The sequence below is a fragment of the Malaclemys terrapin genome, chromosome 17 (assembly GCF_027887155.1).
Source record: "Malaclemys terrapin pileata isolate rMalTer1 chromosome 17, rMalTer1.hap1, whole genome shotgun sequence".
NCBI classification, from domain to species: domain Eukaryota; kingdom Metazoa; phylum Chordata; order Testudines; family Emydidae; genus Malaclemys; species Malaclemys terrapin.
This window is the reverse complement of record NC_071521.1, coordinates 22,277,611-22,300,597: the sequence shown is the minus strand read 5'-3', so window position 1 is coordinate 22,300,597 and position 22,987 is coordinate 22,277,611. Positions and strand designations below refer to the sequence as shown.

Genomic DNA, 22,987 nt, shown 5'->3' with positions numbered 1-22,987 from the left:
TCGGTTCTTGGGACTACACTATTTAAAATTTTTATTAGTGACCTGGAAGAAAATATAAAATCATCACTGATAACGTTTGTAGGTGACACAAAAATTGGGGGAGTGGTAAGTAATGAACAGGACAAGTCACTGACACTGAGTGATCTGAATTTCTAGGTAAACTTGGGCACAAGCAGTATGGCTAAATGTAGTCATTTACATCTAGGAACGAAGAATGTAGGCCAGGGGTCTCAAACTCAAATGACCATGAGGGCCACATGAGGACTAGTGCATTGGCCCGAAGGCCGCATCACTGACACCCCCCCTCGCTGCCTCCGGCCCCGCCCCCACTCCACCCCTTCCATGAGGCCCCGCCCCTGCCCCGTCTCTTCTCCACCTCCTCCTCCAACCGGTTTTAATAAAATATATACACTCAGTAAAGCTCCCCCACTGCACTGGGCTGCACCACTACTCCACCCCTGCTCTGCCTCTTCCAGGGGTGGCAGGTTTGTAGAAATTTTGGTGGTGCCCAGAACCTGCCCTCCCCCAAACTCCACCCCCCCCCCGCCTAAGGCTCTGGGAGGGAGTTTGGATGGGGGAGGGGGTCTGAGGTGCAGACTCTGGGATGGAGTTTGGGGATAGGAGGGGGTGCAGGGGTGAGGGCTGTGGGGCTGGGGATGAGGGGTTTGGGTCATTGGAGGGGCTCGGGGCATTGGAGAGGCTCAGGACTAGGGCAGAAGGGCAGGGGAAGGGCAGCCTGCCCTGGCCCTAGTGGAGCGGGGCACTAGGACCCTGCGGCAGCAGGTGATGCTGGAAGCCGGCAGCGTGAGCTGCAGGCTCCGGGCGGTGAGGGGGCAGCAAGTGAGGTCGGGGGACACTCGGGGAAGGTGCGTGGGGACGGCAGGCGGGGCCAGCGGAGAGACCCAGCCCCAAACATTGGGGAGCAGCGCCCAGGGAGCTTAGCTGTCACACTGTCACATAAAATAACTCGGGGGGGGGGGAGGAGTTTGGCGGCGACAGGAAGTAACTGGGGGGGGGGGGGGCGCGGGGAGCTTGGTGGGCCGCAAGGAAGAGCTCCGCGGGCCGCGTGTTTGAGACCCCTCATGTAGGCCATACTTATAGGATGGGAATTCTATTCTGGGAAGCAGTGACTGAAAAATCAGACTTTGGACATCATGGTGGATAATCAACTGAACATGAGTTCAAATTGCAGCGCTGTGGACAAAGGAGCTACTGCGATCAATCCCTGGATGAATAAACAGGGGAATCTCTAGTAGGAGTAGAGGGTTTATTGATGGTGATAAATTGGAGAGTGTTCAGAGTAGAGCCATGAGAATGATTAGAAGAATGGAAAACATGACTCAAGAAGCCCAGTCTCTTTAGCTTAACAACGAGAAGGTTAAGGGATGACTTATAGATTAGAGTACCCACATAGGGAACAAATATTTGATAATGAACTCTTCAATCTAGCAGACAAAGGTGTAGGACATAAAAATGGCCATACTGGGTCGGACCAATAGGCCGTTTACCCATCTTCTGACGGTGGCTAATGCTCGGTGCTTAAGAGGGAATGAACAGAACAGGGCAATCATTGAGTGACCCATCCCCTGTTGTCCACTCCCAGCTTCTGCAGTCAGACGTTAGGGACACCCAGAGCATGGGTTTGCATCCAAGACCAATAGCCGGTGATAGACCTATCCTCCATGAACTTCACAACATCCCTTAGCAGTGAGTTCCACAGGTTGACTGTATGCTGTGTGAAGAAGTACTTCATTTTGTTAGTTTTAAACCTGCTGCCTATTAATTTCATTGGGTGACCTCTGGTTCTTGTGTTATGTGAAGAAGTATTTCCTTATTCACTTTCTCTACACCATTCATGATTTTATAGACCTTTATCGTATCCCTCATTCGTTGTCTTTTCCAAGCTGAAAAGTCAGTCTTTTTAAGCCCTTCTCATATGGAAACTGTTCCATACCCCTATTCATTTTTCTTGTCCATTTCTGTACCAATTCTAGTTTGTTTGTTTGTTTTGAGATGAGTCAACCAGAACTACATGCAGTATTCAAGGTGGGCCTACCATGGATTTATAGAGTGGTATTACGATATTTACTGTATCTATTCCTTTCCTAATAGTTCCTAACATTCTGTTATCTTTGTTGACTGCCGCTGCATATTGAGCAGATGTTTTGAGAGAACTATCCATGATGACTCCGAGATCTTTTTCTTGAGTAGTAACAGCTAATTTAGACCCCATCATTTTGTGTGTATAGTTGGGATTCTGTTTTCCAATGTGCATTACTTTGCATTTATCAACAATGAATTTCACCTGCCATTTTCCTGCCCAGTCACCCAGTTTTGTGAGACCCCTTTATGACTCTCTGCAGTGTACTTTGGACTTAACTATCTGGAATAATTTTGTATCATCTGAAAATTTTGCCATCTCGCTGTTTATCCCTTTTTCCAGATCATTTGTGGATAGGTTGAAGAGCACTGGTCCCAGTAAGGATCCCTGGAGGACATCACTATTTACCTTGCTACATTCTGAAAGCTAACCATTTATTCCTCCCTTTTTGTTTCCTGGCTTTTAATGAGTTACTGATCAATGAGAAGACCTTCCCTTTTATCCCATGACTGCTTAGAACTCTCTGGATGTTGAAATTAGACAAATTCAGACTGAAAATAAGCTGCAAATTTTTAACAGGGAGAGTAATTAATCATTGAAAATTTTATCAAGGGCCGTGGTGCATTCTCTGTCACTGTTAATTTTTAAGTCAAGATTGAATGTTTTTCTAAAAGGTCTGCTCTAGGTCAAAGAGGAATTATTTTGTAGAAGTTCTGTGGCTTGTGTTAGGTCAGATTAGATGATCGTGATGGCCTCTTCTGGCCTTAAAATGTATACATCTTTAGATCAAATGTCTGGAAGCTGAAGCTAGATAAACTAAAACTAGAAATAAAGTAAAAAGAAGAACAGGAGTACTTGTGGCACCTTAGAGACTAACAAATTTATTAGAGCATAAGCTTTCGTGGACTACAGCCCACTTCTTCGGATGCATATAGAATGGAACCGAAGAAGTGGGCTGTAGTCCACGAAAGCTTATGCTCTAATAAATTTGTTAGTCTCTAAGGTGCCACAAGTACTCCTGTTCTTCTTTTTGCGGATACAGACTAACACGGCTGCTACTCTGAAACCTAGAAATAAAGTGCTAACTTTCCCTGGACTCCTACATTTCTCACCCCTTTGAGGTCTGAGAAAGAGCGTGTCCTGAGAGACTACATGAGGAAAGATGGGCACCACGCTTCCAAATCATATTCAGTCTCTCTCCTCTGCAGCATTAAGCAGTGCCTGTGTGAAGTAATGTTGTTCCATGGGCAACACAAAGTGGCTGTGGAGGCCACAGCGGCCAGCCCTAATCATACACACAAGAAGCCTCTTTAATGGTTTACTTCTTTGTGATTTTATATATAATTGTATTTTAGTATTTCATTTAATTCATTTAATTCTAGATCCAGGCATCTTTTATACCCTCACCTCTGTTCTGTCCATTCAGTTTCCTTAGCTGGAGCTTGAGAAGTTGTTTCGCCCCTTTTAAAATTGTGACTAATATATCTAAGTTCCGCCCATCTCAAGGAGTGCATAGCCCTGTCCTCCAATGCCATCTACAGCAGTGGGTCTCAACTGGGGGTATGCAGAGGTCTAACAGGGGGTACATTAACTCATCTAGGTATGTGCATAGTTTTACAACGGGCTACATAACAGCACTAGCAAAGTCAGTACAAACTAAAATTTCATACAGACAATGACTTGTTTATACTGTTCTATATACTACACATTGAAATGTAAGTACAATATTGATATTCCAATGGATTTATTTTATAATTAAAATATAATTATGGTAAAAATGAGAAAGTAAGTAATTTTTCAGTAACAGTGTGCTGTGACAGTTATGTATTTTAGGTCTGATTTTGTAAACAAGTAGTTTTAAGTGAGGTGAACCTTGGGGGTACACAACAAATCAGACTCCTGAAAGGGGGACAGTAGTCTGGAAAGGTTGAGAGCCACTGATCTACAGTGTTCTAGTAACAAGCTCTCACTATCAGCAGCATCTCTTGCTTCCTTTCCATACAGTCGCTGTCCAAGTTGGCAAGCCTGGCATTTCTGATGGATGGTGCCAGTGTTAGGGAGGCATGTATGCCTGCTGTGGCCTCCATTCCACCTGCTCCTCGAATCTTATGTTCCGTTATCATATAGAAGAAGCCACTATCTTTGCGTTCTACAAACCTCTACTTCATTAGTGACCTTGTTTGAGCTGGGCGTTGACCTTGCAGCCCTTTAGCCCAGCGAAACACTCTGCCCATGCAGGGTCAGGCTTGCCTTTCTGACTGCGGTGCAATGGTTTTCTGCCATTTGGTGTTCGAGCACAGCATATGACCTGCCGTGGAGGACTTGGTGGTATGTCTGTTCCTGCATTGAAGACTAAAGGCCTTACATGGGTGTTAGGTATGTATTCTTCGGTACCCTCACCACCAGCAGTCATTTCAGGGAAAGAAACCAGGATGCGCCACATCCAATGTCAGTGAAAAGCTGAAATATCAGTAGTCAGTTAAGGGTCATGCCCTCCCTTCGCACCCACACCCACTGTCTTCCCAGCTCCTCTTGAGAAGAACGTGAGAGGAACTGACAGTTGAAGGCTGGGTCTCAGCTGATCTCTCTCTCTCTACCCCCTGAGATGCTCAGCAGGATGTGTGCTGTAAAAATCCCTCATTAGACGCCTCTGAATACATATGCAATCACAAATCACTCAGAAGGGAGCGTAGTGCACGTATGCTGCTGTTGCTGTCTTCAGAGAATTACATGACAAATTATTCCTAGCTGGAAGAAATGTCCTTTTATAATTGGGTTTTTTTCTCATTCTTTCATAAGGGAGGAGTGTGTGTATTTTCAAGTAGCTTTTAGTTACTTTCATTATTTATGAGCATGATGCTCCAGATCAGAAAAAGCAAACTGAAAATGCTACTTTCTTCTGGCTGCAGCAGCTGATGTATCTTATTTGCTTTAAGTCATTGCTGGTTTCAGTTGTCACAGCCAGAAGGATTGCTCTCCAAAGATGCAGTCTGCTGTAGATGGGCCGTGCTTGGGTCTGTGCCCCTTGTGGGAGACTAGGTGGGGAATGAGCCATTAGCTTCATCAGGGGTGTAAACTTTGCAGTGGAGTCTGTGCCCTGTCGTGAGGCCAACGGGCAGCCGCTTCCTGCCTGTCCTCCAGTTTGGAGGAGCCCCTTGCGCTGTTGGGGCTGGTCTGCATTGGCTGTGTGGTGATTCCCAGTTTATGCAGCAACTGCAAACTAAAACTTAATTCCTTATATATTCTGTGGCACAGGTTCTCTGCTGTGTCCAGTTTGTATGGTTCACAGATTCTCTTCCCAGCCTGGCCCTAGGCCCAGAGCAGCTTGGGGGAGCTCTAGGGACCACCTACCAGCCGGAATGTATTGTGCTTGAACCACTCCCCCCTACCCGCCCCAACACATCCCTTGCATCGGGGACCTCTGCCACCTCTGTGCCTGCTAGGGACTCCCCCACACGGGGCATATCTCCAGCAGGGGAGTCGAAGGATGTTTCTGCTCCATTTTTGCAACCCAGGTAGAGCACACCGGGCCAGAATGGGCCAAGAATTGGACCCACAGTCTTTATCTTGACTAGGAAATTAGCCTGTGGGATTGATTGCTATGGGATGATGTGAAGGCCAAAAGTCTAACAGTTAAAAAGAGAACTAGATAAATTCCTGGAGGATAGGTCCATCCATGGCTATTAGCCAAGATGGTCAGGAACAGAATTCCATGCTCCAGATGTTCCTAATCCTCCAAAAGCTGGGACTGGATGACAGAGGACGGATCACTGGAAATTGCCCTATTCTGTTCTCTGAAGCATCTGGTACTAGCCACTGTCAGAGACAGAATACTGGGCTAGATGGACCATTGATCTGACCTAGTATGGCCTTTCTTATGTTCTTATGAGTAAAGTAATATTAACATGCATTTTTAGAGAAAAATATATTTTATATGCAGTTGCTTTTTATGTAGTTAATGGATTTCTAAATAAAGTTATTAAATAATGGTACATAGTATTAATTACAGAGGAATAAAGGAGAGGTATTAAGACATATGTAATCATTCGTTCTTAGAAAAAAAATTGTATGCAATTAGTACAATTCTAAATGAAGTTGATTAAACAAATGCACAAAGGTCATATGATATTAGTGATAGAGACAGAGAATAGTACCATAGAGTTAGTTATATTGTACAGGGTACAGTTATTCTACAACCACTTTTCAAAATGACCAAGAAAGTTTTAATAAAGCAAGAAAGGAAAAAAGGCAGAGAGGAGAAAAGCATCTCACACCACAGACTGTTACTTGCTAAATGCAGAAACCCCTGTCTAGGAGCTTGCCACAAATCACACTTCACTGGCTGAGTCAGTCAGAAGGAACTCTTTAATAATGGTACCTTTTGCAGAATCGAAAGTCATATAATAATAAATTGCATCACATTTTCCTGAGTCACTTTGCAGGTTTTTCTAAACCCATGGCTTTGTATAGAAGCATTCACTGTATCATATTAAAATAGAAATTAGGGCTAAAATACCAGCCAAAAGGGGCATGCATGTGAATATTTTTATTAAACTTTTTACAAAACCTGTGTAAATATAGCAATCAGCCTTACTTGGAAATTAGCACCTATTGGCATTAGCTGTAAGGAGGCCTCTTAATCTTAGTAAAGCTTTATCTAAGTGAATAGCCCAGCCAAACAAAACCTGTAACGAGAGTTTACATGTATATACCATTATAAAGTCTGAAGAAAGTTTTCAATTCCATGGGACAGTATACAATCCCCTGTCATTTACAAGGGGCTTTACAATAAAAACCTACATTTTAAAAGAGAAGCCAAGGCTTTATAATTTTTGAAAGCACAGAGATAAGATTGCTGGCATGTGCCGCCCTCTCATCCCCCCACATGCATACTTTTTTGTGTTTTAGCTTTTATGCAAAGTAACATGACCCACCCTTCAACAGAGCATGCATGCAGATTTCATTATCAGACGTTTTACAAAACCTATGTAAATTTAGCAGCTTGTCTTATATCTGTTGAATTCTGAACCAGGAATAAAATCCCCTCTTTCTATATAATTCCTTTACCATTTGTCTTTAAAAAATGATGATAATAATTAATAATAATGTAGCAAAACATAGAACACACAAACACAGCACCACTTACTCTCCCATCCCCTGCCCTGCTTCCCAAATGGATACTCTTCTCATCCCTTCAAGACCTGGACTTTGCAGATGATCTTGCTCTCTTATCACATACCCAACACCATATATAAGAAAAAACAACTTGACTCAACGCATTCAGCCAGCAAATTGGACTGAAAATCAACCGCAATAAGAGAGATATCATGACCTTTAATATTGCCTCATCATCACCAGTATGGATAGAGGATCATGTTCTCACCAGTGTAGAAACATTCTCATACTTGGACAGCACCATGAGCCAGGACAGTGGAACAAGCCAGGACATCTGGAACAAAATCAGTAAAGCCAGGAACACCTTCAGGAGCTTAAATACAGTCTGGAAATCATCAATATACAACACCAAACCCAAACTCAAGATTTATCAGAGCTGTGTACTTTCAACACTACTTTATAGTGCAGGATGCTGGGGAATGAGAAAGTCTGACATGACCAAACTGTCTTCATTCCGTACAACCTGCCTCAGAAAAATCCTCCGTATCTTTTGGCCCAGGACAATTTCAAACCAAGATCTGTTGACACAGTGCAGCCAAGAGGATCTGAGCACCATCATTGCCAGGAGGCGTTGGAGATGGATTGGCCGTGTGCTTCGGATGGAAACTGATTCCATCACCAGAGTAGCAATAAGATGGACACCTGAAGGCAAGTGAAAACAAGGCCACCTGAAAGCAACATGGCGACGAGCTGTGGAAGCTGAGCTGAAAAACCTGGGGCACAGCTGTGGAACCATTGAAAGACTTGCCAGAAACAGACAGGAGTGGAGGAGCTTCGTCACTGCCCTAGACGCCAGAGGCGTAATAGGAACATGATGATGAAGGCTAACTCCAGTACTAGTCAGATTCTTTCCAACTACAGTAAAGAAGAGAATTATCAGATACATAGATGAACACAGTTTGTTGGGGAAGAGTCAACATGGTTTTTGTAAATGGAAATCATGCCTCACCAATCTATTAGAATTCTTGGAAGGGGTCAACAAGCATGTGGGCAAGGGTGATCCAGTGAACACAGTGTACTTGGACTTTCCGAAAGCCTTTGACAAGGTCCGTCACCAAAGGCTCCTAAGCAAAGTAAGCAGTCATGGGATAAGAGAGAAGGTCCTCTCCTGGATCAGTAACTCGTTCAAAGACAGGAAACAAAGGGTAGGAGTAAATGGTTTGTTTTCAGACTGGAGAGAGGTAAATAGTGGTGTCCCCCAGGATCTGTAATGGGACCAGTGCTCTTCAACATATTCATAAATGATCTGGAAAAAGGGGGAACAGTAAGGTGGTAAAGTTTGCAGATGATACACAATTATTCAAGATAGTTAAATCCAAGCAGACTGCAAAGAGTTGCAAAGGGATCTCACAAAACTGTGTGACTGGGCAAGAAAAGGGCAGATGAAATGCAATGTTGGTAAGTGCAAAATAATGCATAGTGGAAAACATGATTCCAACTATACATACAAAATGATGGGGGTCTAAATTAGCTGTTACTACTCAAGAAAGAGATCTTGGAGTCGTCATGGATAGTTCTCTGAAAACATCCTCTCAATGTGCAGTGTCAGTCAACAAAGCTAACAGAATCTTAGTAACCATTAGGAAAGGGATAAATAATAAGACAGTAAATATCATAATGCCACTGTATAAATCCATGGTATGCCCACATCTTGAATACTGCGTGCGGGTTCTGGTTGCCCATCTCAAAAAAAGATGCATTAGAATTCGAAAAGGTAGGGAGAAGGGCCACAAAAATGATTAAAGGTGTGGAATAGCTTCCGTATGAGGAGAGATTAATAAGACAGGGACTTTTCAGGTTGGAAAAGAGACAGCTAAGGGGTGGATATGATACAGGTCTATAGAATCATCAATGGTGCAAAGAAGGTGAAGAAGGAAGTATTATTTACCCCTTTGCATAACACAAGAACTAGGGGTCACCTAATAAAATTAATAGGCAGCAGGCTTAAAACAACCAAAACAAAGTACCTCTTCACACAATGCGCCATCAACCAATGGAACTCATTGCCAGGGGATGTTGTTTCAAAATTATAATGGGTTTCAAAAAAGAATTAGATAAATTCATGGATAATAGGCCCCTCCCTCAATGGCTATTAGGCAAAATGGTCAGGAATGCAACTCCATGCTCTTGGTGTCCCCTAACCTCTAACTGCCATAAACTGGGAGTGGATGACGGGATGGATCACTCAATGTCCGGTTGATTCCCTCTGAAGCACCTGGCAACGGTAACTGTCAGAAGACAGGGATCCTGGTCTAGGTGGACCATTGGTCTGACCCATTATGGCTGTTCTTATGTAATGAGGGGGGGGCAAAGCCATTGACAACTTACTCTGTGCTGAACCACCAGTAAAAAACTTCAATCCCAAATGTCTTTTCTTTTTGACTGATAAAAAAGCCGTGTCTCATAATCAAAATGTGTCAACGTCTTTACTTTTAGCCATACGATATGGCCTCATCTGCAGAACAGTTACTTTTTTTGCATGTAATTTACCATCACATTGATACAACCCCAAAGAATTAATTTTCCTGCACTTCTTTCAAACTGTACATTGTTTAGTGCCTTTAAAACGGTAACCTCTAGCACAATCCTCTGTCCTGGCCCCACCTCTCATAAACATTTTGGTTTTGTCATAGCCAAAGAGGAAGAGGTCTAATGAAATAAAAATTACATTACAATGTTTAAAATATACACTGTCCCAACCTTTAACTAGTAATGTTAGCTTGTTTTTCATGTTTTGCCTAAATGAATTGTCCAATTATACTAAAAAACCCAACCAAACAACAACTTTTCTAAAGGCAGCGTTTAGAGATGGGACATGGGCCTCTTAATAGGCTTATCAATTGTAAATTGCAAAGAAAGTTTTAGATTTCAGGTTGCAATACAGGTTGAGTTTTTTTTACAATACAAATACAATTTTAAAAGGCATGAAGGTCAGAGACAACGAGGTAGCCTCTGACACTGTTATCTGAAGAAACAGCCCCCAGCTTAGACACTGTCCTCTTCCTTTCCTGACATTTTTAATCTAAAGCTGACTCCTTCTCCATATTCTTCTCCTAAACATTCTGCTTTTAATCACATCCAATGAAGTTTTAAAAAAGAACTATCCAAAACTTTGAAAAGTTTAATATGAATACCAGGGCCTTGGGATAAGAGAGCTGGCCTGGATTTTAGGGGAGCATTGATAACTGACTGAAATCTTTATTTAGTTAAACAGTTTTGCGTCAATTCTTGGTTAGTTATCATGCTTTAGCATGGGCAAGCATTTGTCATACAGAAATTCTAGCCGACTTCATGAGGCATTATTTATCCCACTGTTTTGCCAGTCTTCCTAATTGCTTTTACAATGGACTATCAGAAAAAGTAAATAAATAACATTAACAAAATGTGGATTATATACTTGGCGATATTTTGTAGCAGCACCTGCAAAGCAACAATTAAATGTTTTGTTTTTGTTTCTAATTGCATTCAGGGGTCCCTAAAGAATTATTGTTTCTGTTTTTGTAACAGTTTACATTTTATTTTTACACAAGCTGTAACCCTTGATACTTCACAGCGTTAACTACTACAGGGTTAGTAGAGGAGAGACCGGAGAAATTACTGAAAACAGTGACGGTTAAGGGGTGACTTGATTACAGTCTGTAAGTACCTACATGGGGAACATGTCTTTAATAATGAGCTTTCTAGTAGAGAAAGGTTTAACACAACCCAGTGGGTGGAAGTTAAAACTAGACAAATTCAGACTGGAAATATAGTGTAAATTTTTAACAGTGAGAGTAATTAACCACTGGAACACTTTATCAAGGATTGTGGTGGATTCTCCATCACTGACAATTTTTAAATCAAGGCTTGGTGTTTTTCTAACAGATCTGCTTTAGGGATGATTGTGGGGCAGCTCTCTGTCCTGTGTGATACAGGAGATCAGGCTAGATGATCACAAGATCTCTTCTGGCCTTGGAATCTATGCACAGAGTTCCTTGCATTCATCCTCAAATTCCAGTCTAAAGTGATTTCTAAATCACATAGGCATTTTTGACTCTGTGTGTGTGAGAGAGAAAGAGAGAGAGAGATGGACTTCTTTCACCATAGAAATCCGGCCACATTTTGGTTGGTCTTTAATGCTTAACAGTGTAAGCACCAACCATACCTCAGCCTACAGTTTCCTGCCCTGGGGGGAGCCACCCCAGAGAGTGTGAGAGTAATTTGTTTGTCATGGTCAACCAGTCTCTCAGATGTAGTTCACATCAAGAGTGCCAAATATTATTAGAAATTGGACTGAGTCTGTCAACTCATGTAATAGGTGCGATCATAATAGACAATAGTTGAGGCAAACATATGACCATCAGATGGTAATTACTTTATCACTACGAAGAAGGCAGAGTTGAACCGGAGACCTTCCAGGAAAGTCCGTGTCTCACATTTCCCAAATCATTCAGTATCTGTGTATTCTATTCTTAACATAAATGTGTCATGTAGACATGGAAGCCTTTCTTTCTAAACATGTATTGATTGGAAATGAAGATGGTGACACTGTATGTGTGTGTGAGAGAGAGAGGGGATTGAATTGAAATAGATATGTGTAACTGTGGATTAGTGAGGTGTGGATTTGGCCCGAGTAACATACAAGGACAGCTTGCCTCAGCCTATTTCTACATTTATGGCCCTGTGTAGAGTGCAAACGCTGCACGCTGCCCTGCCATGTGTATAAATAGCAGTGCAGGCCGTGCGGCACTGCTTAGGTGAGTAAAGTAGAGACACGCCAGAACCTCCCACATCTACGCTGTTGTTTTCAGCAGTGCAATGCTGTGAAGCGCTGCTGTGAAAGGCTCCGGCAGTGGGGAAAGGTTCTGGCAGTGGGGAAGCAGTGGAAAAAGGCTATGGCATCTCCCTGCTGCTGGAACCTTTCTCTACTGCCTCTCCCTTGCCAGAGCCTTTCACTGCCATGTGGACGTAGCCTGCTTTTGGCTGTGGTATGTGACTACACCGCAAGTGTGGACAAGGCCTACCATGTAAAATTGACTGATGGCTGGAAAGTCACTTTAAGTGAGATATTAAATTATAGGAATATTGTAGGAAGTGAATTTTTAAAAGAACTCAAAAAGCAGTTATGAAAAAGTAGTTAATGTAAAACTTCTTGACTGAATTCTCTGTGTATATGAAATCGTATGTGGTAATAATATGTGACTGCTGTAGATTCACAATAGAATGGAAACAAAACACACGGTTTCTCCAACTTAAAATGTTTGTGCATCGGTGAGTTTTGTTTCTTGCATTTAGGAGTCCTGTAGTCTGGTTGAATGGGCTTTTTTACTGCAAAAATAAACTCTGACCTGTGCAGTACAGAATTGAGACTTGTCAACTTCTTAAAGCTGTGAAAGTCAAGAGTGCAGAAGCAGGAAGTGGTCAGGAGAAAAAAATCTAACTAGTCAGTCCCCAGGATGCTGCCACAGATTAAGTAGTTGTTGTTTTATGTAATGAGTAATGCATGCTAATCGTAAAAACAAAAACAAAAACCCCAGTGAAAACAGTGTATTGTTTGTGGCCAAAAGAGAACTCATTTGCTATTGCTTTATTTTCATCTAAATGCATCCCATGGTTTTTGCCCAGTTGTTGAGATACTAGAACAAATCCAATAAAAGTAGAAATGCTAAGACCTGCTCCTCTTTTCTATCTGAGATACCAAGGGATACATCCTGTGACCTGTGTTGTACCTGCAGCGTTGTCCTTTCACTCACAACAAGAATTTGTTGAGTGTCTAGGAGGTGAAATGGAATGAGTTGTGTGGCTTGAATATCAAATAGGGCCATGTGGCCAGTCACCAGACTATCGTTCTCAGTTTGATGCGGATCTGAAATAAGGTTTTGCAGGCCCAGGGCAGGATAATTTCTTGTGTGAGCATCAAGAGATATATAGGAAGGGGGTTAGCTGTTTATTAAATCTATGGGAGGCTGATCTTTCTGTTAAGCTGGAGCCCCTTGATAGTTACACAACTGATGCTTTAAATGAGTATGTGTTAGTGTTTGGGGGATTAGGGGCAGGTAGTGGAATAATGTTGATTTTAGTTGATGTTTGGAGGTTGGTCTTTCCCAAGCAAGGTCAGGCAAGAGCCAGTCTGCCTGTTCTCTGGAAATTATCCTCTTAGTAGGGGTGGATAAAAAATGGCAATGATCATGAAGAGATAAGGTACTGGGGGCCTGAACAAGTGTTTCTGATTCAGGCATTCATAGATCAAGAGACTTTAAGGCCGGAAGGGACCAGTAGATCATCTTGGTCTCACCTTCTGCATATCACAGCCCATTAAATTTCACCCAGTTATCTGTGTATTGAGCCCAAGAACTTGTATTAGACTAAAGCATCTTCCAGAAAGGCAGCAAGAGATGGAAAAGCTGCCCCTTCCCTTGGGAGTTTGTTCCAATGGTAAATCCCCTTCACTGTTAAAACTTTGTGTCTAATTTGAATTTGTCTGGTTTCAGCTCCCGGCCATAGATTCTTGTTCTGCCTTTCTCTGCTAGTTTAAAGAGTCCTTTGGAGCCCATGAAGGAACTCACATACTTGTAATCAAGGCACTTCTTGATCTCAGTCTTCCTTTTGATTAACTAAATGGACTGAGCTCTTCTTAAGCCTCTCACTGGAAGGCATTTTCTCCTGCCATCAAATCATTTATGTGGCTCTTCTCTGTACCCTCCAGTTTTTCAACATCCTCTTTAAAATGTGGACAGCTGAACTGGAGAGAGTATTCCAGTGTCAGTCTCACCAATGCCATATACAGAGATAAAATCACCTCCCTAATTTTCCTCACTATTCTCCTGTTCATACATCCAAGGATCGCATTAACCCTTTTTGCCACAGCATCGCATTGGGAGCAGATGTTGTCCACTATGACCCCTAAATCCTTTTTGGAGTTACTGTTCTCCGGGATAGTCCCCCATTCTGTAGGTGTCATGGGGACCACTCACTGCTCTAGCGCCTCCTCCTGGCAGCTCTGGGGATTAGCTCCTTCCAGGTACTGAGCCCTCCTCTGGTAGTCTCTCCACCCGTTATCCTTTCTCACCCTGTGGCCCCTCGTTCCAGGAACTTCAGCTTCCTCTTCGTGACTTGGCCCTCCAGCCAGGTGACTGTGGTCCTCCCTTTCCGAGGTATCAAATTCTTTCGGGGCCTACTGTCCTAGGCAGTCCACTCTCCACTGCGTGGTCTGTGGCACTTCCCCAGTGGCTGGTAAGGGAACCCAGTTCTGCCCTCTATTCCAACTTCCGGCTCTCCCCCTCTCCGGGTTTGCCAGCCCCCAACTCCCTCCTCCCAGGGAGTAACTATAGGCTCCTTGCTTCCAACACGCCTCCCTTTTCCCAGGGAGTGACTGCAGCTCTCTTCTGCTCTCAGCTCCTGGGCTTTATATGGGCCCCTCCTGTTCCCATCCAGTTGAGCCTCATTTAATCAACCCCTGCTCCCTGGCTCCCCCTCCAAGTGCAGCCTGGGCAGTCAATTCGCCCAGCTAGCCACCTTAACCCCTTCAGCCCCTGGGTGGGGTGGACACCCCTTCATAGCAGGTATGGCCTATATTCCTTGTTCCTAGAAGGCACGACCTTTCATTTGGCGGTATTAAGATGCATTTTTAATGGGCTCAGTTTACCAAGTGATCCAGACTGATCTATATGAGTTAGCACTCCAGTAATCTTTGTGTCATTCACAAACTTTATCAGCAGTGCTTTTATATTTACTTCAAGATCAGTGATGAAAAACTGAATAGCGTCAGGCCAAGAATCATTCCCTGCGGAACCCCACTAGAAACATCCCCCCCATTTGATGATAATTCCCATTGCCATCTGCTTTTTGGGATCTGTGAGTTAGTCAAGTTCTTACTCCATCTAATGTGCTTTATTGATATTGTGTAATTTTTTGAACCATGGTGTTGTATGTCTGTCTAGACTAGATCATGTCTTACAGAAGTCCAAGCTGCACAGTTGCCTTTATCAACCAAACTTGTAATCTCATCAAAGAACGAAATTAATTTTGTTTGACACCTATTTTCCATAAAACCAGGTTGACTGGTACTAATTATATTTCTGTCTGTTAATTTTTTATCAACTGAATCCCATATCAGCTTTGCCATTATTTTGCCTGGGATTGATGTCAGGTAACCAACCTATAGTTATCCAGGTCATCCAGCTTTCCTTTTTTGAACATTGGCATAGCATTAGCACTGTTCAGTCTTCTGGAATTTCCCTGGTAGTAAAAAAAAAAGTATTAAAAATGAGCATCAGTGGGCCAGAGGTCTTTTTACCCATTCTTTTGAGTGCCTTTTATCCAGATCTGCTGATTTTAAAACATTTATCCCTTGTAAATGATGTTTAACATTCTCCGTGGTTAATAATGGACTGGAAAGCACTTCATTATCCTCATGTGATAGAAGTACATCATCCTGCTTCTTCCCAAATACACAACAGAAATATTTATTGAGTACTTCTGCTTTTTTTGTGTTATTGTTAACAATTATCCCATCTCCATCTAGAAATGCACCTGTATTATTGCTAGGATTTCTTTTGTTCCTAATATAGTTAAAACAGACTAACAAAAAATCAAAAAGACTCCTTCACATTGTCCTTAGCCCTTCCAGCCATGAAATTTTCCCTGATGCCCTTAGCTTCCCTTATCAGTTTTCCATATTTTATAACTTTTAATTTGGATTAATTGCTACCTATTTCCCCCGTTTCCCATTTGTTATATGTTACTTTTTTATTTCTAATTGCTGCCTTCACTTTGCCACTGAACCAGGATAGGCTTTTAGCCAAAATTGTCCTCTTTCCTGATTGTGAAATCAGGGCTTTTGGGACGTCTAATAAATTCTTCTGAAAGAACTCCTTATTTTCATTGACATTTTTCTGTGTAAATTCATCTTTTATCAGTTATAAAAGCTCTGAATGATTTTCAAGAAAACTTGGGTAGATGGGGGGGCCTCTATTGGGTGTCTCAGGAATAATTTTCCTTTCTGTTTGGAGGCTACTAATTATACATTTCATTTTTTAATGACAATGAGGGGGTGAGAATGTCTGATGTCTGGGAGCCCCGCTGTGACTGACCCATTTGAAAGAGCAACTCCATAGCTGTGTAGGAGGACGTTCAGTAATTGTTACAGAAGATTGTTCTCATTGTTCATTTACTCCTCTCCTTTTCATCCCCTCACTACTGTCCCCTGTGCAATTTTTCTTTCAATTATAGCAGTGATATCCTGATCAGTTGCCTCCTTTGGGTTGCACCACATACTATCTTTTCACCTGATATTATAAAATAGTATCTGGTTAGTTCTACAGCATATTTATTAGTACTTTGGTGATATCTTCATTTAAACATCCAAAGCAATTGGGTTTCCTCCTCTTCCACTAATTCATGGTCTAATAGATCTCTGCAGTAGCATATCTTAACCTGATATTCATCCTAAGTTTTCTATTACTTAATTTCATCCATTACTCCTAGTTATAATAGCGCGTTAAACTATGTTTGGCAATTTTTCTGTCTCCTTGGTGTTTCCATTGTCTAAATACTTCACAGACTCTTAGCATGTCTGCTACTCCATAGCCTTTGGTCAGCTAAGCTACTGTATATATATTTAGCTCTTTTAGTCTGTCCTTGTACATTGATCCTGCAATCTTCCACATTATATGTGTTCATCTTTGAATTTCCTCCAGTTTGTTTATACCCAGTGCTGGTGACAAGATGCCCAAGACTGGACATATGAGTGGATTCAGGAGAGTCAAATAAAGGGACTGCATTCTGATGATTCCTCTGTCTGTGAAACCCCAAACTGCTCATTTTCTTTTGCTGCCATATCACATTACCAGACTAGAATGAATTTGCTGCCCATTATCAGCTGTAGATCTCGCTCAGATTTTTGTTTTCCAGGTTTCTCCCTTCTGGTAAGTATCTGAGCTTTTAAAAAGACTGTTTTCCTGCAAGATAGTATTAGCTTTGTTTTTCCAAAGTGGAATCTCATTTTCTTTCCTGAGTCAGTTTGTTGATGCTATTTAAGGTTGTTTTCATTACTAATAAATAGTTTTATTACTTTTGTAAGTACTTAAAATTTTAATCACTCATTTATCACAGACACATACAAACATACACAGTAATCTTAAATAAACCATAGTAAACAGAAGTATCTTTATTTTAGTGTCAGTAACTAAAAGTTGAGCTAGAAAATAAGAATTCTTATTTTTTCCTCTTCCCCGCACCCAGGGAGCACTTGAAGAGGAGCCCGAAGAGCCCAAAAGCAGAGGGCTCTGATTCTGTGACATCTCAGTCCTCGCCGAGTGAAGAGCCCGGAACAATGACGGAGGTGAAGGTGAAAACAGAGATACCAGATGACTATATTCAAGAGGTGATCTGGCAGGATGACACCAAAGATTCCAAGAAAAACATAAAGGATGGGCCAGGAGATGTGCCAGCAGAAATCTGTGTGGTGATTGGAGGGGTCCGCAACCAGCAGACACTTGGTAAGCTACTGGCTAACCGGTCTGTTGGAGATTGGTTCCTGGTTTCCCAGTATGAGTCTTGTCTAGTGTGGGGAGAGCAGAGAACCTCTGGAAAGGAAGTTGCTGAATGCTCAGCTCTACCCAGTAGCACTAAGCTGAACTTTTAAAACTGAATCTACATCCAGGCAGAAGATTATTCAATCCCTCTCTCTTTATTATGATTGTTTATTTGTATTACAGACATGCCTAAAGACCCAAGCAAGACCAGGGTCTCTCTGAGTTAGGTGCCATATACACACCCCCACACTCTCCCTCTTTCTGTCTCTCTCTCTGCCCTGAAGGATTTACAATCTAAATAGACAAAAGAAAGGAAGGAAGAATTATTATCCTCGCTTTACAGATGGGGCCCTGAGTTTCAGAGAGATTAAATGACTTGTGCAGCAGCACACAAGACATCGGTGGCAAAGTCAGGAGTTGAATCCAAATCTCTGGAATGGAGCTGGTCAAAAAATAGGGGGCGGGATCCCCAGAGAAAATTTTATCAAAAACCCCAAACCCCAAACTCTTTAGCTGGAAACTGAAAACTTGGGATTTCAGCTGAAATGTTTTGTTTTCAGGAGTTGTGGGCTGACAACATTGGCCAAAAAGTGCCAAACGCTGAAATATTTTTGGTTTTCTGACAAAAAAAATTGAATTTTTTGAGGGAAGCAAACACTTTCCATTAAGAGTTTAATTGAGATAAAAACCAAATTTTCAGGTAGAAAAGTTTTGGAAAATTTTTAACCACCTCCTGAGGCAAGTGCCTTGAACCACAAGACCATCCTTCATCTTTCTCCTTATAAGTAGTCCAGAGAGAGGGCATTTTTGCAAGCTACTGAAAGAGGGAGACAACTGCTTTCAACAGTGACTCCTCCGCCAACTCTAAATGGAAGGGCTTCCACCAGCAGCTTAACAAGGCGGAGCTCCAAGAACAGTTGCTGAAACAAGAATAAGTCTCATGTGACAGGAAGAGGAAGGAGTTAGACCATGGGGAAAGCAATTTATTAGCTTTAGGGACTGGGAAGGAAACTAGTATGAGTTGCCTGGAGTTACCATAGTTTATTTGTGGTTAGTATTAATGTTTCGTCTGCCCCAGTGGTTTTAGGCTCATGATCATAACCCCAGCTGCTGCAGAGAGAACCCCTAGAACTTGTCATTAGCCAGTGACTGGTCCAGGGTGTTGGATTTTTCTGATCCTCTTACACCATGTTTGCCATTCACTCCCCAGCTAGAACAGCTATTACAAAAGGCACTTCTCTTCTCTCCTTTCAGGTTGGAAGTACCAGCAGCCCCTGGGACCTAACTGGCGCCTGGCTGCTGACCTTCCACAGCCTAAAAAGGGAAAACTGCTGTTTAAATAGGGGAAAGAAAGGGTGAAGAGAGACACAGCAGGCCTGTTTGATCCCATAATTAGATCTACCTTAATATTGATGTAATTTGGTGGAAAATATATTCAGAATTGTAAGGGGCAGAGAGACCCCACAATTCCCTGCTCCCTGCTGGTGAAGAGGAGCACCAAGTGGGGTGCACCACTGACAGGGCCAGAGCTCCACAGGCCTGTCTTGGAAGGAGAGCTGGTGATCAGGGGTCCCAAGGGACCTCTGTCACAGCAGGTACCAGTGCTTTGGCAGTGCCCCCCCGCCCCGCCCCAAAGGGGCTATGACTCCAGAAGCCAGAGGTCTGTAGAGTATCCTCCAAAGAACTGTGCATGAGCTCCCCCTGCTGGCTCCGTGTCAGCAGGCAGCTCACAAATACTGTTCCCGCAGAGCTGTGGTTCCTAGGTAACCCTGACAATACTAGTGTCGAAGCGTGAGAACTCGACAGAAGGCAGCCATGTTGGCATCTACTGAATTTGGAAATGCATCAGAATGCCATGTCGGCCGAGGGCAGGACAACCCTCGGGGTTGATGCGTGGTACCGGTAGGGGGAGGTTATGTTGTGGGAGGGGAAAGAGGTGCTAATATCAGGTTTGAAGCCATAAAGCATGAACTAAAAAATGAATGGGGAAAATTCTCCTAGCCAGCAGTGCCCCTTTAAATGAATTGTGCATCATATTTTTTATTTTATTCCCTAGTTGCTAGTGTTCTTTAAAGCCAAATGGATCCTGAGGCTGGTTCCATTGTGCAGGGCCCTGCGAGTGTATCCATGCATTGGGCCCCTGTTCGTTTGGGAGGTGGCACACGGACTGGCGCTGAATAACTTTTCTGTTTGGCCCCCAAGTACTGCACTCTGAGTGAACTGAGGTGCCCCAATAACCGTTTCTTGTGGTTTTTCAAACTGGTTCCCGCTCAGTGCTTGTGCCCCCACTCACCTTCACTGCCCTACAAAAAACAACAAACCGGCCGTAGTGCAAACATCATCTCTGCAACTTGGGCAATTGTTGCCTTGCGGGCGGCATTTTGCTGCTGTTCTTGGGTTGGGGTTAGCAAAGCTTGGACAGCTCTGTAAGGACAGGCTGCTTGTTGACTGCAGCTGCATGAGTTCTCCATGAGATTTGCCTTCTGAAAACTTTACTGTGAATTGACCCAGTTGCCCATTGTTTCAATTGCTTCAGCAGTGAAGGCAAACTGGGGCGGGGTTTTACTTCTCTTCATCAGAGAAATTGAGATGCGAGGTGTTTAAAGTGGTAATTTTATATGGGGTATAATAGTAAAGGAAGAATTGATGAGAGGGAAGGTAACAGATCCCCTCCACATTCTGTAATGTGCCATTACGAGCCCCACAGAGTATCGCTTTTCATATTGTGCGAGAGATGTTGTCAGGTAAATAGGAACTGGATTGTCCACATCAGGTCTGCTCTATGTCCCTCGGCAACTGTGCCCCTGAGGGTTGCAAAGCATATGAAGGTTCCACAGTGACAAGGAGCTTTCTTCACCAGACAGAGCTATGACTCCAGGGGTCAGTTTGAAATCTGGACCAGGCGGCTTTACTCCTTGTCTGAGATAGATGTTGCCCCTCAGCTTGCCCTGTTGCTTGCCCTCAGCCAGGATGTACTCTTGCTGTTACGGTTAAGCCTGCATTGTTTCAGATCAGTCATTCCCAATCCTCTTATTCAGCTACCTGTCTCCAGAAATCTGGACTGCTCCAAACTCTCTTCTCATTGGCTTTGGAGCAGCCCAGTCTCCATGTTAGAGTGAATACAACTAAATAGGGTTCAAGCAGTGGTGGTGCCCAGAGTATTAGTCCCTCAAGCTTGATGTACCACTGCTGGTCCATCTCTGATTAGTGACCACTGGGTTAGAGCACTTGCTCATCTTCTCTTGGGCACTGTGTCACAGCTCAGGCATCACAAGTAGAGTTTACAGAACAATTGGCAGTAACTTTGGGACCTGATCAATGGCTGAATGACAAAACTCTGACAACCTAAATCCCTCTGTTCTCCAAATCTTGACAGACCAGCCTAAGGAATATCTGGATGGCCCCACCTGTTAGTAGTTTCTAACAATGAGCAGCTCAGAAACGTAATTTTACTGGCGACCTCACCTGCTGCCTTTGGGCCCCAGGCTGTCTGAATAGCTCCAGCACTGATGTTTCTTGGGGAGGCACAGCTTGGCAGGCAGACAGACATGCTCCCACAAAAATCTATCTGGGAGCCAAGAGGCAATGAGTGGGACATGGCCCTTTCTACTGGGAAGGTGAGAGAAAGAGGAGCTGAGACTGGATGGGATTTTGTGAATGGCCTAATGTCTGTCTTGTAACGTTGCGAATTTGATCATTTCAGTGTTTGGATTTGGGGGGATTATATCATCTGGGATTTGATCAGGAAGAATTTTGTGTTAGACTCCATTTAAACCCTCACATGTGGGCAGTGATGCACCGTCAGAAACTTACTGAGGAGGACTTTCCAAGTGGAGGGGTGGGGACATAAATGTTAGAGAGAGGAGATGAGGAGTGAGACAGTGGTTCTGTGTGAATCCTTTTGTTCTGAAGCCAGCCAGCTAATTTGTACCTACTTGATTCAAGCCAGGGGGCAGATGCCTCATCTACTAAGCAGCTTTGGGACGTCCAATATTTATGCTGAATTAGACCATGAGGCGCAAAACCTTAGAAAATTCTGCGTAGCCTTTGACATCTTGGTACACGCACAGGACATTACTCAAGTGTTTGACATTTTTACTAGGTTTCAACCCTCGTTATCTTTTGGAAATTCATCCACTTTAAGGGCTCTTGTCTGATTTTTTTGTGCAATTTAGATGGAAAAGCAGTGGAACACAGCTCTCCTGTTGGATATACACGAAATCGATACTCAGGCACCTGGATTTTTGACCATGCATTGAGATACACATCCGGTATGTGATGGAAGGGTGTGAAAGTTTAACCAGGGATCACAGAGCAAGGGGAAGCTCTAGATGCAACTGGCATGTTGCACAAATTCCAAACACAAGACTCAGGAAAAAATCTGGCAAAGTCTAACACACCAATAAACCGTGCACACCCCGCCCCCATCTCTTTCCATACCTCGGGCAGCGTTAACCTGCATGACTGGTCCCAACATGGCCAAGAGCCCAGGGTGGCTCTGTGACCATAGCAGCAGTGCCCAAGGCCATGCAAGCATGTTCTTTGTAAGCCGCTAGCATGCAGGGTGTCTTTTTTCACCTTGTCTTTCCTCCCCCTGAAATAACACACACGTGGCAAATCATCACCACCTTCTCTCATTTTGGGGGTGAGTGTGGATGTTTCTACTCCCTCCCCTCCCCGAAAAGCACTGCAGTGCAGGATCTTCTAAACACAGGCCTCTATTTTTAGGGTTTCTCTGTTACAACCTGAGGACTCCAGGATTTGCTTAGGTCCCATGACAACCTCCACAAGTTGTCCTGTCTTCAGGGCATGGAGCTTTAACTGTTCTCACCTTACCACTTGAGGGCTCAGAGGAGTTGGCTAGATGTACCCTCATCTGAGGATGTGGAGCAAACACCTTCTGGGAAATTAGCCCAGAGCCCAGGAGAACATCAGCACAAAGAGCGTCTAGGTTGAGTCAGCCCTCCTGCTTCTTTTATATTATGGCACAAGCCGTCCTGTATACCAGGCTTTTGTGGAAGCTGTGATTTTAGTGTTCAGTACTGTGAAAGGTCAGGGACGTGGCTTGTGTATACATGGGGAGAAAGTAAAATGGAAACCCGCAGGGTCTCAGTGACAGTGGATATAGAGCACTGGCCTTTCAGCCTTGGAGATCTGGGGTTCAAATGCTGGCTTAAGTCACAGGTGACAAGGAGTT

General features: G+C 43.3%; 1 protein-coding gene across 9 annotated transcripts in view; it reads left to right on the top strand.

The window, feature by feature from the left end:
- Positions 1 to 22,987, top strand: part of ZNF618 (zinc finger protein 618) — a 273,275-nt gene that overhangs the window by 157,670 nt on the left and 92,618 nt on the right. For 6 of the 9 annotated variants that reach the window (XM_054007913.1, XM_054007909.1, XM_054007914.1 and 3 more), the window contains exons 3-4: positions 17,498 to 17,754; positions 21,966 to 22,061. In XM_054007913.1, coding sequence (XP_053863888.1) covers positions 17,498 to 17,754; positions 21,966 to 22,061 — 353 coding nt within the window. The remainder of the gene's footprint in view (positions 1 to 17,497; positions 17,755 to 21,965; positions 22,062 to 22,987) is intronic. The other 3 variants (XM_054007916.1, XM_054007915.1, XM_054007910.1) reach the window with 1 other exon arrangement.